The 18,639-nt window shown below is 36.9% G+C and overlaps 1 protein-coding gene across 10 annotated transcripts in view; it reads left to right on the top strand.

The window, feature by feature from the left end:
• FER (FER tyrosine kinase) overlaps positions 1-18,639 on the top strand; it is a 470,096-nt gene that overhangs the window by 204,713 nt on the left and 246,744 nt on the right. For 8 of the 10 annotated variants that reach the window (XM_023547996.2, XM_003405006.4, XM_064274743.1 and 5 more), the window contains one exon: positions 16,895-17,098. In XM_023547996.2, coding sequence (XP_023403764.1) covers positions 16,895-17,098 — 204 coding nt within the window. Of the gene's footprint in view, positions 1-3,201; positions 3,277-16,894; positions 17,099-18,639 lie in introns of those variants that run through there. The other 2 variants (XM_023548019.2, XM_064274769.1) reach the window with 2 other exon arrangements.

The raw sequence follows: 18,639 nt of genomic DNA on the forward strand, positions 1-18,639 counted from the left end.
CTAGTTTGGTTAAGTTAAAATAGAGGAAGAAAAAATTTTTAATTATTATAAATGATTTTTCTTGAAAAAAGCTGTAGACAATTTGCTGAATTGGCATAGTAAAGCATTTTTATGTTTTTTAAATTGAGATTTACTTCACATAAGATAAAATTTACCATTTTAAAGTGTGCACTTAGTGGTTTTAATATATTCACTATGTGATGCAACCATCACCACTAATTCCAGAACATTTTCATCCTCCCCCTCAAAATAAAAACACCCCTTATCTATTAGCGTTAGTCTCAGTTCCCCCATCCACTCACCTCTTAGGAATCACTACTTTCTGTGTATATAGACGTGCCTATTCTGGACATTTCATGTAAGTGGAATCATAAAGTCTGTGGTCTTTATTTTAGTAATGCTGTCAACCTTTGCCTATGTTGTAGCATGTACTTCATTATTTTTATGGCCAAATAGTATTCTACTATATGGATATGCCACATTTTATTTATCCATTCATTAACATTTGGGTTGGTTCCCATTTTTAGGTGTTATGAATAATGCTGCTATGAAATTCATGTACAAGTTTTTACATGAATGTATGTTTTTAATTCTCTTGGGAGTGGTATGGAAGTGGAGTTGTTGGGCTGGAATTGACTCAGTGGCACCTAACAAAAACAAAAACATAGTAATTCTATGTTTAGCTTTTTGAGAAACTGCCAAACTGTTTCACAGTGGCTGCACCACTTTACTTTCACACCAACAATGTATTAGGATTACAGTTTATCCAGATATTCACCAGCACTCATTATTGAATTTTATTATTATTATCATTATTATAAACATCCTAACCGAAGTAGTATCACATTGTGGACTTTATTTTCATTTTCTTAATGACTAATGATGGTGAGCGTATTTTTATGTGCTTAAAAAAAAAAAATCTTTTTTTTATTAGACATTTTTGTTTGTTCTTTGGAGAAATGTCTATTCAAATCCTTTTCCAATTATTAATAGGTTTGTCTTTTTATTGTTGAGTTGTAAGAGTTCATGAGGGCATTGGTGGTTCAGTGGTAAAATTCTTGCCTTCCATGCAGGAGACTCTAGTTTGAACCCTGAACAGTAAGTGTCATGTACAGTTAACACCCATCTGTCAGTGGAAGCTTGTGCATTGCTATGATCCTGAACAAGTTTCAATGGAGTGTCCCGAACAAGACACTGGGAAGAAAGGCCAGCAATCTGCTTCTGAAAATCAGTCAGTGAAAACCCTATGGGTCACAATGGTGTGATCCACAAGCAATCATGGGGATGGCACAGGACCTGGCAGCTTTTCAATCCGTTGTTCACAGGGTTGCCATGTGCTAGGGGCCGACTCAATGGCAGCTAACAGCAACAAGAGTTCTTTACATATTCTGGATGCTAGACTCTTATTGAATATTTTCTCCCATTTTGCGTGTTGTTTTTTCACTTTCTTGCTGATGTCCATTGACACACAGAAGTTTTTAATTTTGAAGTCCAACTTTATTTTTTTCTTTGGGTGTGCTTTTGATGTCACATCTAAAAAACTATCTTATTCAGAGTCATGCAGATTTTCAACTATGTCCCCACCTAAGAATAGTTTTTAGCTCTTGCATTTAGGTCTTTGATCCATTTGAGTTAATTTTTGTATACGGCCTGAGGTAGGAGTCTAAATTCATTTATTTTCATGTGGAAGCATATTTAAGTTAAAACCTTAAAAAATCAGTAACTATGAATCATTATTTCTTTATTCAAATGAACATACGGAACTTAGTACATCAAAGCATATTTTTAGATAAAATAATGCTTAGGGAAATGAAGTTGGAATTAATCATAATGATATTTTCACTTGACACTTGTTATAGCTATTTGCCTCAGCATTTTTAAGAGTGATTAAAATGTACCACTACCTTTAAAGAAAGTCTTTTGGAACTTAGATTAACAGTCTTGAAAGAAGGAAGAATGTAAGATAATTCACTTTTAGATGAATATGGCTTTAACTGAGTATCATATCTGATGGCAGATGTTTAATATTTATTGCTATGATCAAGGTAGTCTTTAATATGCTTCATCAGCTCCAAGTGTGTACTCTTTCCTTCAGTCTACTAAAAGAGCCAACCTATCATTACTGCCTCAGTACTGAGACCAACTCCACATCCATCATCTTCTTAGGCTTCAGGCAGTTATAATTTTGTATGAACAACTACGTCTGAGAGGCTGCCTCAGAAGCCAGGGCTAGAGGTGCGAGATGCAATTAATTGCATAAACTGGCAGCCTACTGACAATATTGAGTTCCATTTCATTTGGATCTCTTTCAAACCACATTATATTTAATGAGATCTGTTCTATACATGTCAAGAAAAATGTCCCTTATCCACGGCCATCTTCAGAGCCATCTTTTTACTGCATAGTCTACAGTAAGTGGTTGAGCAAAACACTTGTTCCATTTTACAGCCCCCTATGAATGCTGGATGTATCACTGATTTGTGGAGTGTATTGTTGTTGTTAGCTGCTGTTGAGTAGCCCCTTGACTTATGAGGACCTCATGCACAATGGGATCAGACCACTGTGAGCCATACGGTTTTTACTGGCTGATTTTTCAGAGCTAGATCACCAGACGTTTTTTTCTAATCTGTTTTAGCCTGGAAGCTCTGCTGAAATTTGTTCAGCATTCTAGTAACACGCAAGCCTCCACTGACAGAGCTCTTATGTCTGTGCTTGAGGTGTATTGGCTGAGAATCCATCCCTGGTCTCCCACATGGAAGGCAAGAATTCTGCCACTGAATCAACCACTACATGCTAGTAATGCTCATGGAAAAATGTTATATAAAATCACAATTCAGTACATTTTGGTCCCATTGATTTGTTCTAGACATCAAGAATTATTAAATTATTCAATTCATATATCCTTAAAATTAGTATTTTTTTTCTTACAGTCTCTTGACATGGATCTTATTTTAAGTTTAGAATTACTTTGTACTAGAATTTAGAAAATGAAAATATTGAAAAATAAAGATGTGCTTCTTTTGATATGGAATAAACTTGCAAATAAGATTTGTTTCCTTGCTTGTTTTAGAAAATGATAATTCATCTAGGTTTAAATTGTACATTTATTATAATATCAGTATTATAATACTTGGTTTCCATCACTGGCATAGGGAAATGTAGGTATTATGCATAACATAATAAACCTCTTGTATTTTTTAGTGTTCTCATTTGAGTCTACCAGAGAAACCCTGTACTTCCTCTAACAAGGTCTGTTATTAAGTTGACATTAAATATCGTGCATTTTAAACCTTAGTTGTCTCCTATTATCCTCAAGGTCTTTGCTTTTTTATTTCTTATTTTTTTTGCCCAATCACTAAGATGCAAAGAATAAGAAAAAAGGGAAAATAGGAAGTTAAATTTCTTGCACCATATCACTGCCACACACAATGAATTCTCTTGTATAATTAGTCATGGTTAGGAAAATTAAATATGATTTTCTGAATTTCAGGTTTTGAATCAGTAGCATTATCAGACATAATTTTCAAGAAGGGCTTATTGGGATTTATTTTCTATGCTTTACACTGTTATAGGGAACAACTCTATTATATATTTATTCAGATATTTAAAACAAATGATAAGAGATCATGTCAGACTGATACAGTATTCTGCACAGGCAGTCTCAACATGATATTTAAATTTACTGCTATATGATGACATGCTGAATCAGTAGAAAGACCTGGTGATAATCTTAGTTGAGATGTGTAGTACAATACTGCAGTGAATACAATTAATTGATTGAAAGGTATTATTGATATTGTGCCACATTTTATATAATATGAGCATAAGGAAAGAATATTTGATACTGAAAATATAAAAGTATAAAAAATGCATTGAAATAAGAAGAGAGAGGATGAATAAAAGTCACAGGCACAACCTGGAATATTAAATGGATAATAATAATAAAGTGCTAAAGAGAAAGTGATTACTAATAAAGAGAAGAAGAGTAAGGGAACTAAAGAAGCCCCCCCAAAAAGCAGAGAAGTCCAAAGAAGCCAGAAGGTATTAAAGGAAGTAGAGTATTAGACCAAAAATGAAAGATAAAGAAAATCTCTTACCAGCATGTAATTCTACCTAGTCATAATGCTAGACAACAGTTGCTTTATTAACTAAAGACCAAACAAACTGAAGTTCTCAAGATGTACAAAAAATCGTTAAGAAATTTATGGACTTCTGGCCAACATGGTGCCGGGCCACGCCGTTCTTGCACAGCAAAGACCCGAAAAACTCAGTAAAACAGACAAACATGACTCCTGGAACCCGAAGTGTCAAATGAAGAGAGAAAGAATTCAGCCAAGCACCCAGTGGAATAAGAAACCGATAGAGACAGAGAGCGAGGGGTGAGGAGAGATACGTGTAGAGGATCCTTATTACCTAACGCAGCACGGATCCGCCATCTTGGACTCCTGTTGGAGATCAGAGGACAGGGAGCATGAGAAAGCAGCTTCAAGGAGCTGCCAGCAGGAGGCAGAGCACCTAGTAACCAGCGATGCATGTTTTCCCACCTCCCATCCTCTCTCCGCAGCTTTACCTCCGTGCTTCCTGGCTGGCAGCAGTGCATCAGCTGGCCAGGAAGTGCAGGGTCCATGCTCCTTGGTTTCTTTCCACCCACCTCAGAGATCTGTGGCAGAGAGTACTGGAAAGCAGCTTCGTGCAGCTCCCAGCCGGAGACACAGCAGCTGGTAACCAGCGATACACGCTTTCCCACCCACCGTGCTCTCCCTGCTGTTCTACCACCACACTTCCTGGGTGGCGGCGGTGACTCCACCAGCGGGGAAGTGCAATGTCCCTGCCACTTGGATTCACCCCACCCACATCGGAGATCTACAGACAGGGAGTACAGGAAAGCAGCTTCATGAAGTTCCCAGAAGACAGAACACCCAGTAACCAGTGATGTATGCTTTCCTAACCCCCACCCTTCTTCCCCCTCCCTCAGCCTTCTCTGCTTCCGGCCAGTTGCAGTCTCTTGGCTGGAAGGCAACTGTTTCTGCCCCAGGCCGCTTGGATTCACCCTGCCCCACTGGCCGGCTTCCTGAGTGCCATTTGTCAGTTGCTGGTGCCGCTTTTTTCCATTTCTTTTGGTGTCTTCCATGCCTCCCACCACCTTCCCCCCTTCTCTTGAAAACCTGGCTTCGTATGCCATCTTTGCTTCTTCTTGTAAGGCTGTGAAGGGCGGCTCCACTGGGGAACCACTCTCTGGGTCCACAGCACCACACTGGTGGGATCTCCAGGGCATTTTTTTTTTTTTTTTTTTTTGCTTTATTCTGTTCTATTTTATTTGTTTGCTAATTTTCTTCTTCTTTCTGCAGCTTGGGAGCCCCTTCTGACTGGGCGGCACTGCACAGCTTAGGAGCTAATTCCCCATTCAGTGGAATCCTTAGGGGCATTCCTTTTTTCTTTTCTTTCTTTCTCTTTTTTCCTTTCTGTCTTTCTTCATTTCTCAGTTCTCGTCTCTCTATATTTACCTTCTCTTCCTGTCTCCTGAATACCTGGCACTGTGTGGCATCTATACTGCCTCTAACCAGAATATACTGCACAGCCTGGGAGTCATTCCCTGGTCTTTGCAGCTGCACTGGTGGGACCCCTGGGGGCTTTTCTTTTTTTTTTTTTTCCTTCAAATTTTTACCTTGTTACTTTTTTTTTTCCTTTCCTTTTTGTTTTTTTCCATTTCTTGGTTTCTCATCTCTCCACTCCAATGACAAGTTCCTTTAGCACCCTTTTTTGTTTGTTTGCTTTTGGCTCCTGTTTCTCTCTCCACTCTCTCCTCCTCCGTATACCCATATTATCTCCACCCATCACAACCTCCCTCTCCTTCCTGCCAACCTGCACCATGTGCTGAACATCACACCCCCAAGAAGGACAGGCATGGCTTACTGGAACCTGTTTAGCACTGATTCCTGGCCTGCCCTGTTGGCCCTAGTATGTGCCACAAACAACCCATTCCACCCCCTCTCCTTCAGCTGGACCTGCCCCGCTGCACCATAGCTGAATAACTGGACCTGCCCCGCTGCACCATAGCTGAATAACTGGACCTGCCCATTGGACAAGGAGGTGAAAAGCATCGTTACCACAGACGAGCAAACAAAGAATGCACAGCCTGCCTGCTCAGGCATAACCAAATAAAACAAAAAAACAGGATGAAACAAACAGATCTACAATCAGTAAATGAAGAAAATAACTACTGAATTTTCTGAAGAGAGCAGACAATATCAAAACATATTAAAAAAACAGGACAAGATTGTTTCAGTAGGTGTCAAAAATAAGACACCAGATGACCTCCAGTAGAAGAAAAGACACTAGAACTACCTGACGGGAATTGAAATCTCTAGTATTCAGAGCTATCCAAGAATTGAAGCAAAAAGGAGACAAAAATGAGGAAGAAATTGACAAATTCATAGAAAATACAGACAAAAAAGGAAGAATTCAGGAACAAAATGCCGAAATAAATTCACAACTAGAAATCACACAAAAACAACAATTAAAAATCCAAAAGATAGACAACAAGATTTCAGAAATGGACACCGTCATAGAAGGGCTGAGGAGCAGGTTTGAAACCACGGAAGACAGGATCAGCGAAATTGAAGACAAACACTTGGATACAACTCTGCTTGAGGAAAAATCAAAAAAGAATGAAAAAAAAATGAAGAAACCTTAAGAATTATCTGGGATACAATCAAAAGCAAAAATTTACAAGTGTTTGGAGTTCCAGAAAAGGGGAAGAAAATGGAAGACACAGAGAGGATCACTGAAGAATTGCTGATAGAAAACTTCCCAAATATCGTTAAAGATGAAAAGCTGACCATCCAAGAAGCTCAGTGAACCCCGTATAGGATAGACCCCAAAAGAAAATCAGCAAGGTATATCATAATCACACTTGCTAAAACCAAAGACAAAGAAAAAAATCCTGAGAGCAGCTCGAGAAAAGAAAAAAGGCACATACAGAAGAGAAACAGTAAGACTAAGCTTTGATCATTGGGCAGAAGCCATGCAGACAAGAATACAATGAGAAAAAAACAATGAGAGGACCTATATAAAACCTTGAAAGAAAAAAATTGCCAACCAAGATTAATATATCCTGCAAAATCCTTGCTCAAATATGATGGTGAAATTAGGACATTTTCAGATAAACAGAAATTAAGAGAATATGTAAAAACCAAACCAAACTTACAAGAATTATTAAAGGGAGTCCTTCAGTTTGAGAACAAACATCAGACCACAGCCCGAATCTAGGACTCAATATTGTACCAGCCAGATACCAACATAGGAAATTAACTCTCAAGGACTATCCAAAACCAAAAGAAGTACAACAGGGAACCAGAGAGGTTATCTGTAAATGACAACAATGTCAGAAAAATAAAAGAGGGAATAAACAGTGTAGGGGTAGAACTTTCTAATGGAGAGGAAGGCAAGGCGATACCAAGTAATAATAGACTGGTTCAAACCTAGGAAGATAGGGTAAATTTCAGGATAACCACGAAGAAAGTTAACAAACCTACTCATCAAAATATAAAGAAAATGTAAAGTCTCTTTAAAAACAAAATCTACAAAATCAAAAGAAATGAAAATGGAATCACAAACAAAAGGAATTCAGAACAGGAAAGTAAGAGAAAGAAAACATCAGCACCACAAAAAAAAAAAAAAAACTACAAAATGACAGCAATAAACTCACACCTATCAATAATTACAGTGAATGTAAATGGCCTAAATGCACCCAGAAAGGGACAGAGAGTGACAGAATGGATAAAAAAACAAGACACATCAATATGCTGCCTACAAGAGACACACCTTAGAAACAAAGATGTAAATTTATTAAAAATCAAAGGATGAAAAAATATATATCCAGCAAACAGCTACCAAAAAAGAGCAGGAGTGAGTGGCAATATTAATCTCAGACAAAATAGACCTTAAGACAAAATCCACCAAAAAAGACAAAGAAGGGCACTATGTAATGATTAAAGGGACAATCCATCATGAAGACTTAACCATAATAAACATCTACATACCCAATGAGAGGGCTCTAAAATACAAACTGTAACAGCATTGACAAGAGAAATTGACAGTTCCACAATAATAGTAGGAGAGTTGAACACACCACTTTTGGAAAAGGACAGAACACCTAGAAAGAAGCTCAACAAAGATACAAAAGGGCTAAAGGGCACAATCAGCCAACTTGACCTCATAGACATATATAGAACACTCCACCCAACAGCTGCAAGCTACACATTCTTTTCCAACATACATGGAACGTTCTCCAGAGTAGACCACATCTTAGGCCACAGAGCAACCCTCAGCAAAAGCCAAAACACTGAGATAATTCGAAGTATCTTTTCTGACCACAATGTCATTGAAGTAGAAATTAAGAAAAGTAGGAGTAGGGCAAAAAAAAAAAATTACATGGAAACTGAATAACACCCTGCTTAAAAACCATTGGGTAATAGAAGAAATCAGAGAGGGAATAAAAGAATTCCTGGAATCAAACGAGAATGAAAACACATCATACCAAAACCTTTGGTATGTAGCAAAGGCAATCCTCAGAGGTCAATTTATAGCACTAGATGCACACATCAAAAAAGAAGGGACAAAATGCAAGTAAGAGGAATGAAAAGAATCACATGATCATCAATTGACACAGAAAAGGCATTCGACAAAGTCCAACACCCATTCCTGATAAAAACTCTCAATGAAAGAAGTATAGAAGGGAAATCTCTCAACATAATAAAGGGCATCTATGCAAAACCAATGGCCAACACCATTCTTAATGGAGAGAGGCTGAAAATATTCCCCTTGAGAACAGGAATGAGACAAGGATGCCCATTATAACCACTCCTATTTTACATTGTGCTGCAGGTCCTAGCTAGAGTAGTAAGTCAAGAAACAGAAATAAGGGGCATCTACATATATTTTTTTTTTAAGTAGGTAATAAAGAAGTTAAATTATCCCTATTTGTGGATGATATAATACTATATATAGTAAACCCAAAAGATTCCTCAAGAAAACTACTGGAACTAATAGAAAGATTCTGCAGAGTTGTAGGATACAGGATAAACATACAAAAATCAGTTGGATTCCTATACACCAATAGAACAATGAAAAGGAAATCAGGAAAACAATACCATTTGTAATAGCCCATAAAAAAAATAAAATACTTAGAGATAAATCTAACCAGGGATGTAAAATAAAAAGAAAACTACAAAACACTACTGCAAGAAACCAAAAGAGATCTACATAAATGAAAAAACATACCATGCTTATGGATAGGTAGCATTGTAAAAATGACAGTTCTACCCAAAGCAGTTTACAAATACAATGCAATCCCGATCCAAATACCAACAACATTCTTTAAAGAGATGGGAAAAATTATCATTAACTTTAAATGGAAAAAATTATAATTAATTTTAGACAGATAAGTAAAGCACTATTGAAGAAGAAGGGTAAAGTAGGAGTCATACTACCTGACCTCAGAACCTACTATACAGCTATGGTAGTAAAAACAGCCTGCTACTGTTACATTGACCAGTGGAACAGAATTGAGAACCCAGATGCAAATCCATCCACTTGTGGTCACCTGTTCTTTGAAAAGGGCCCAAAGTCCATCAAATGGGGAAAAGACTGTCTTTTTAACAAATGGTGTTGGCAAAACTGGATGTCCTTCTGCAAAAAAAAATGAAACAGGACCCATACCTCACACCATTTACAAAACCTAATTCAAAATGAATCAAAGACCTAAATATAAAGCCAAAAACTATGAAGTTCATAGAGGAAAAAATAGGATCAACACTAAAAAAATATACAGCATTAAGAGAATACAAATCACAATCAACAACATACAAACTCCAGAAGACAAGCTAAATAACTGGGCTCTTCTAAAAATTAAACACTTATGCTCATCAAAAGACTTCACCAAAAGAGTAAAAAGAGAACCTACAGACTGGGAAAAAAAAATTTGTCTATTATAAATCAGACAAAGGTCTAATCTCTAAAATCTACAAGAAAATCCAACACCTCTACAGCAAAAAGACAAATAATCCAATTAAAAAATAGACAAAGAAAACTAACAGACACTGTACCAAAGAAGACATTCAAGCAGCCAACAGACACATGAGGAAATGCTCATGATCTCTAGCCGTTAACCATTAGAGAAATGCAAATCAAAACCACAATGAGATACCATCTCACCCCAGCATTATTGGCAGGAATCAAGAAAACAGGAAATAACAAATGTTGGAGAGGCTGCGGGCCAATTAGAACTCTTCTACACTGGTGGTGGGAATGCAAAATGATACAACGATTTTGGAAAAGGACATGGCGCTTCCTTAGAAAGCTAGAAATGGAAGTACCATATGATCCAGCAATCCCACTCCTAGGGATATATCCTAGAGAAATACGAGTTATCACACAAATAGACATATGCACACCCATGTTCATTGCAGCATTGTTCACAATAGCAAAAAGATGAAAACAACCTAGGTGCCCATCAACAGAAGAATGGATAATGAAACTGTGGTACACGCAGCAAAGTATGTATATATATGTATATATATATGCGCAACTATAAAGAACAATGATGAATCTGTGAAACATCTCATAACATGGATGAATTTGGAGGGCATTATGCTGAGTGAAATAAGTCAATCACAAAAGGACAAATATTGTATGAGACCACTATTGTAAAAACTCATGAAAAGGTTTACGTACAAAGAGAAATAATGTTTGATGGTTTTAAGGGAGGGAAGGGATGGGGATAGAAAAACACTGAACAGATAATAGATAAGTGGTAACTTTGGTGAAGGGTAAGACAGTACAAAATACCGGGGAAGCCAGCGCAGCTTGTACAAGGCAACATCATGGAAGCTCCATAGATATATCCAGACTCCCCGAGGGACTGAATTTCTGGGATGAGGGCTGTGGAGAGTGTGGTCTCTGGGAACATCTGGCTCAACTGGCACAACATAATTTATAAAGAAAGTGTTCTACATTCTACTGTGGTGAGTAGCGTCTGGGGTCTTAAAAGCCTGTGAGCGGCCATCTAGGAAACTTCACTGGTCTCACTGCTTCGGGAGCAAGGAAGAATGAAGAAAACTAAAGATAAAAGGGAAAGATTAGTCCAAAGGACTAATGGACCACATCTACACTGACTCCAGTACAACTAGATGTTGTCTAGCTATCACCACTGACTGCTTTTACAGGGATCGCAATAGAGGGTCCCGGGCAGAGCTGGAGAAAAGTATAGAAAAACATTGTAACTCAAATGAAAGACCAGACTTGCTGGCCTGACAAGAGACTGGAGAAACCCTGAGAGTATGGCTCCCAGACACCCTATCAGCTCAGTAATGATGTCACTCTTGAGGTTCATTCTTCAACCAAGTATTGGACAGGCCCATAAAACAAAACGAGACTAAAGGGGCACACCAGGCCTGGGTCTAGGACTAGAAAGCAGGAGGGGACAGGAAAGCTGGTAATAGGGAACCTAAGGTTGAGAATGGACAGTGTTGACATGTTGTGGGGCTGTTAGCCAATGTCGTAAAATAATATGTGTACAAACTGTTTAATGAGAAACTAGTTCTGTAAACTTTTATCTAAAGTACAATAAAATAAAATTTATGAATAAGAATTCTGCTATTTTATTGTGGAAAGTAAACATTAGGTAAAGTGTCTGTTTTAGTTAAAGATACTAGCAGATGTGAAAATGATCAAATTTTTTTTTTTTTGCTATAAAAAATAGCTAGAATTTGTACAGTTACAAATAGGCCTTAATGCCTATTAAAGACTGGACACTGCTCAAATTTGCATCCCGTTTGTCTAGCTTGAAGACAAAATGGTCTTGAAGATGAAATATTTGTTTTCTTTTTTTTGAAAAAAAAAATGGCAGGAAAATTATTTTTCTTGGTTTCATTTTGTGTTAAGCATTTTTTGTTCAGCTATCAAACTAAATGGTATAAAATATATATATTTTTAATTGAGCTTTAGATGAAGGTTTACAGAACAAACTAGCATCTCATCAAAGTTAGTATACACATTGTTGCATGACATTGGTTACCAACCCCATGACATGTCGGCACTCTCCCTTCTCAAACCTAGGTTACCTATTACCAGCTTTCCTGTTTCCTCCTACTTTCCAGTCCCCACCCCAGGACTGGTGCACCCCTTTAGTCTTGTTTTGTTCCATGGGCCTCTTCAATCTTTCGTTGAAGGGTGAAACTTAGGAGAGGCCTCATTACTGAGCTGAAAGGGTGTCCAGGGTCCATACTCTCAGGGTTTCTCCAGTCTCTGTCAGGCCAGCAGGTCTGGTCTTTCTTTTGAGTTAGAATTTCGTTCTACATTTTTGACCAGTTCTGTCCAGGATCTTCTATTGTGATCTCTGTCAGAGCAGTCAGTGGTGATAGCCAGGTACCATCTTGTTGTACTAGACTCAGTCTGGTGGAGGCCGTGGTAGGTGTGGTCCATTAGTCCTTAGGACTAATCTTTCCCTTGTGTCTTTGGTTTTCTTCATTTTTCCCTGCTCCTGAAGCGGTGAGATCAGTGGAGTGTTCTAGTTGGCCGCTCACAGGCTTTAAGGACCTCAGACGCTACTCACCAAAGAAGAATGTAGGACATTTTCTTTATAACCTCTGTTGTGCCAATTGAGCTAGATGTTCCCTGAGCCCATGGTCCCTGCAGCCCTCAGCCCAGTAATTTGGTCCCTCAGGGAGTTTGGGTGTGTCTATGGAGGTATCATAACCCTGCCTTGTACAGGCTGTGCTGGTTTCCCCAGTATTTTGTCTTACCCTTCTCCAAAGTTACCACTTATCTATTGTCTGTTAAGTGTTTTTCCATCCCTACCCTTACCCACCCTCGTAACCATCAAAGATTGTTTCTTTTTGTATGTAAATTTTTTCATGAGTTTTTACAGTTGTAATCTCATACAATATTTGTCCTTTTGTGATTGACTTATTTCACTCAGCATAATGTCCTCCAGATGCATCCATGTTGTGTGATGCTTCACAGATTCATCGTTGTTCTTTAGCGTTGTGTAATACCCCATTGTATGTATGTAGCTCAGTTTGTTTATCCATTCCTCTGTTGTTGTGCATCTAGGTTGTTTCCATGTTTTTGCTATAGTGAACAGTGCTACGATGAACATGGGTGTGCATATGTCTATTCGTGTGACGACTCTTATTTCTCTAGGTTATATTCCTGGGAGTGGGATTGCTGGATCATATGTAAAATGCTTTTTTTTTTTTCCTTCTCTTTGGTTACATTTCTCTTTGAAAATAGTTTTTTAGAACCTGAGGCACATTCCTATTGGATCGACCGGTATTTCCCACCTTGTGCAAGAGTTTGGTGATTATGTTAATTCCAACTGTATGTCATTCTATTCCTTATCTCTTCCTAAAATTTCCCAGTGTTATATAGTTTGGAGCCCTGGTGGTGCAGTGCTTAAGAGCTCAACTTGGTGACCAAAAGGTCAGTGATTTGAATCCTCCAGCAGCTCTTTAGAAACCCTATGGAGCAGTTCTACTCTATCCTATAGGGTCGCTGTGAGTTGGAGTCAACTCAACAGCAACAGGTTTGATTTATAACACTTTAGAGTTAAAGGGAATTTTATGGACTTTTTGAGAAATGATTAAAATTCTGAGTTACTTATATTCACCCCCATCAATTACCAAACTAGGCTTGGAATAATCCATTACTTAAATTGTAAATTAATAACTAAATTAAGAATAGAAAAGAGAATAAAATATTAATTTTATAGTTATTAAAAAATCATGAAATGTATTTTGTAATGCCTTGTGTTGAAATTTTATTCAGTTTGTTCAAGCTCAGTGAGAGGCTTCCGTGTTCATTTCCCATGTTTTATTCTAGTTTTTAAAAATGGTTTTATATTTGGGTGCTTAATTTTAATAGAACCCAGGCCTTTTTTTAAGCACTTTGTCTTTGATTCTCAAAAAGGAGCTCATCTTTCTTCTCAGACGCTTGAGATAAAGGTGTACAGATCTTCATTAATTACTTAGGAATCAGCCTGAACTGAATAAAGAGGCCTGGTGGTGCAGTGGGTAAAGCAATTGACTGCTAACCGAAAGGTTGGCAGTTTGAAATCACCAAGCGCTCTGTGGAAGAAAGATGTGGCAGTCTGCTTCTGTAAAGATTTACAGCCTTGGAAGCCCTATGTGGTCCCTATGAGCTGGAATTGTCTTGATGGCAGTGGGTTTGGTTTTTTGGTTTGGAGGGTAAGGAGAAAAAGTGACCTTTTTAAATTTCCCAAAGAAAACATATTTTCATTTTCTAGTACTGCCTTTTCATCTCTTCATTTATCTCGCTAAGCCAAATAAGCTCTGTATTTCACTAAGCTCAGTAGGTTTTTACTGGAATATTCTTTAAGAGTAAAGCCTGGAGAAAATTATTAAATGGCTAACCCAGTTAATCAGGAAAGCTTATCATATTAAGTGTAATTTATTAACTGTAGTATATTACTTTAATTATAGAAAATAGGCTTTTTTTCACCCATAACTTTTGCAAAAATCCCAAATAGCAACAAGGAAAAATTTCCACCTACTGAGGCTTAGGAAGTTATGATATTTCAGGTGAAAAATCTCATTTCATTTTTGAAGTATTTTATGACAGCTCTTGGGATATTGAATTTTCTTGCCAATATACGCTACATCCTGTTGCTTTTAAGCTTTCCAAATTATATTGGAATTTTATTGAAATCATATTAATAAAATCGTTCCTTCTAATGCTTCCTGATCGACTTTCAGAGGGCATATGTATGACCTTTCTCTGTGATTGTGAGTGTACATACTCACTGTAACTTCAGCCTACAATTCATAGCAGTATTGCCTAGGGGATGGGAAATAACAAATCTCTAAGCTCCCCTTCCTACCCAAAAGAAATGAATAAACCTAAAGAATTGGAGTGCAGTCCCTATGAGATAGCAATATCGGTTCCTTCCTATTCATTCCTTTTGAAAGGAACAACAACAACACAACAGCTTAGATATCTTCTCAGGGTGATTTTTTCCCAAGCATATTCCTCACCTTCAGATCCTTAAATGGATTTCTCCAGTGTTTGCTAAGCTCTTGTACTTTAAATACTCCTCTGACTTAATTCTCCAGGCTCTCAATTCCCCCAGTTCTAACTGAACACCCATTTGGGAGGATAGGTTGACCAGGACAAGAAAGCAAGCAAACGACATCTCTGTGATGCTTTCCTGTTGTATGGACTTTTTTGGGGGGTAATGATGCAAGTATGTTCTTTGCTAAGAAGTTACAATACATTTCTTACATAGTGACATTTTTTCAGAGAAAAAAATCAATAAAGCACTTTTGCTATTGATGAGACTTGGAAATATTTTTATTGTAGTGAAATTTTGGTATTTACTCTGATGATATGCACTGTGATAAAATTTTGGAAAAGTCATCTATTTATCCATTTTTATTACTGTCTTTTAAGAAGGATAACATATTGATAGTACCAACATATGAAAAAAATTAATTCTGAATGGATCTTGATTTATTTTTAAAAGCAACATTTTTGCTTCTTATAGATATGGTTAGTTCTTCATGTAATTAGTTCTTCAAACTTATTTTTAAGAACACAATTAAAAAAAAAAACTTCAAGTGAACAAAGTAGAAACCAACATGTGGATTCTTCTCCGAGGTCTATTTGGGATTTTCAACGTTGTTTTTTTTAAACCAGAAAATGGGTTTTACATAATATGAAATAGAATTTCACCAGTAAGTTTTAGGTCTCTTCGGTGGTACCGAACAGTGAAGGCCATGTTCAAAACCAGTGTTCATTTATTACCATACATGGGGCCAGATAGAGTTCATAATATCAGCCTGGAAGAACTTGTATGAGAATATTTTGCCTTTTGTTTATTATTAATCCGCATTTCTCCAGCTTAGAAATTACTTTCTAATGAGGCATTGTGCATATTGTATTTTGAGAACCTTAAGAGATAGTGTAAATTATTGTACCTTACGCATAGAATACTCTTAGCATCTGGGGCAGTTTTGTTTCTGTGGGTGGTTGAAAAAAAAAAAAGACAAAAAATCAGTTAACTTCTTACTTATTAGAAAATACGTGATTCTGTTTACTATCAATTAGAAACATTTCAAGGAAATATAGTCAGCTCTTAATTATCTCTGCTAATTGGCATTATCATTTGGCTTCCTAATAGAACAGAGAACTTGCTTTTCCTGCTGTGCTCATGGCTGGTAGTCCTCTCCTGTATTTACCGCTGTTTGTAATTGCACATTGGAGGTTTTCAGTGTTGCTAATTATCTGAAGGCTTTATCTGCCATCACTGTACAGGAGCAGGACCAGCCATGTTGGACAGGTAATAGCTGAGGAAGTGAGGAGAGTGGGGATAGGGATGGGAAGGCATAGCCGCAAAGCAGCAGCAAAGCCTTGGATAGTGCCTCTGGAACATAGGACATGGGCAATTCCCAGCCCATGTGATAAAAAATAAATAACTCAACTTTTAAGTAAAAATGAAGTTGTTTTGTCATAAAATTTCTCTGATAATACCATTTTTGTTTATAATTTCTCTGGCTGATATACTTTAACATCTGAACTTAGTTTATTAAGACTATAAATGCTAATATCAAGTGTACCTGTGTATGATAATACAGAAAAAACAAAATATTTAAGAATATATATTTGTACTGAACTTCAGCAACAGTGCCTGTAGAAGATCTTTTCTTTGAAAGTTGTGAAAATTTTAGATTCATCATGTAATTAATAGGTTAATGAAGGAGAAGAACAAATGTAAGAAGTGTTTATAATTGGTATGAATTTTATCAGAAAAAGGATCACTGTTTTCTCTAACTTAGTTTTTGCTTTTTTTTCTTTTTCCCTTCTATATTTGTTCAAGTTCTCTGATGTGATTTCCATAAGTGAGAAGCCCTTGGCAGAACAGGACTGGTACCATGGTGCAATCCCCAGGATAGAAGCCCAAGATCTGTTAAAACAACAAGGAGACTTTTTGGTGCGAGAGAGTCATGGGAAACCTGGTGAATATGTCCTTTCTGTATATTCTGATGGACAAAGGAGACACTTTATCATACAGTTTGCTGATGTACGTTTCTAGCTTAGTTTTACATGTATACTTTAATGTAGTTCATTGTGGTATAATTATAATAAAGTGAATATTAAAAAGAATAGTTTGTGGTAAATGCTTGTAACACTTAAATTTTAGCACATAATTTTTTCTATCTGAATCCCTTAACTACAGTGCTTCAAGATTTTAATAGCATGTTATAGCTCATTAAAGGAATACGTACTTAAAAATATTTTAACTTAAAAATAATTTATAAATAAAAAAAATTACATTTAAATATCCAATAATTTCAAATATTTTAAGTTTAATTTGAACACTAAAGGTATTTTAAATTAATAATAAGAAATAATGTGATATTATCAAAAATCTTCTTTATTTTCTCCTAAAACTATTTAAGTTTAGGGATTTTATGCTTTTGAAATTGCCTTAAAAATAAGCTATCAGATTTTTAAGAAATATTTTATTGAATAGTGGTAATGAAAATTTCTTATTGACTAGAATAATCATAGTTGAATTGGTTTTGTAATTCATTAAGGATTATATTTTTTGCCCCCTCTGTATAAGTTCTTATAAGCTCTTTCCCATGCGTCTCTCAGTATATCATACTATTGTGGCTTGCGTGTTGCTGTGATGCTGAAAGCTATGCCACCGATATTTCACGTACCAGCAGGGTCACCAATGGAGGTCATGTTTCAGCAGAGCTTCCAGACTAAGACAGACTAGAAAGACTTCAGAAAAAATTGGCCAGTAAAAACCTTATGAATAGCAGTGGAACATTGTCTGATATAGATGAGACCCCAAGTTGGAAGGCACTCAAAATATGACAGAGGAAGAGCTGCCTCCTCAAAAAGAGTTGGCCTTAATGACATGGATGGAGTCAAGCTTTCGGGACCTTCATTTGCTGATGTGGCATGATTCAGAATGAGAAGAAATAGCTGCAAACATCCGTCAATAGTAGAGACTATCACAAGAATAGATTTGATGCATTGAACACTAATGATTGAACACCAAGCGAGTTGTAGAATGACAACAAGGACATCATACATGAACAAAGCAAAAAGTCATTGAAAAAGACAGGAAAGAAAAAAAAAAAATGGATATCAGAAGAGACCCTGAAACTTGCTGTTAAACATAGAGTAGCTAAAGTAAAACTAAGAAATAATGAAGTAAAAGAACTGAACAGATTTCAAAGGGCAGCTTAAGAAGACAAAGTAACATACTGTAATAAAATGTGCAAAAACCTGGACATAGAAAACCAAAGGGAAAGAACATGCTTGGCATTTCTGAAAACACTGAAGAAAAAATTCAAGGTTTGAGCTGTAGTAGTGAAGGATTCTGCAGGGAAATATTAAATGATACAGGAAGCATCAAAGAAGTTGGAAGGGAATACTCAGAGTCACTGTACCAGAAAGAATTGGTTGATGTTCAGCCATTTCAGGAAGTAACATATAATCAAGAACTGATGGTACTAAAGGAAGAAGTCCAAGCTGCAGTGAAATCATTGGTGAAAAATGAGGCTCCAGGTATTGATGCAATACCAGTTGAGATGTTTCAACAAA

Source organism: Loxodonta africana, chromosome 2 (genome assembly GCF_030014295.1).
Source record: "Loxodonta africana isolate mLoxAfr1 chromosome 2, mLoxAfr1.hap2, whole genome shotgun sequence".
Classification (NCBI taxonomy): Eukaryota; Metazoa; Chordata; class Mammalia; order Proboscidea; family Elephantidae; genus Loxodonta; species Loxodonta africana.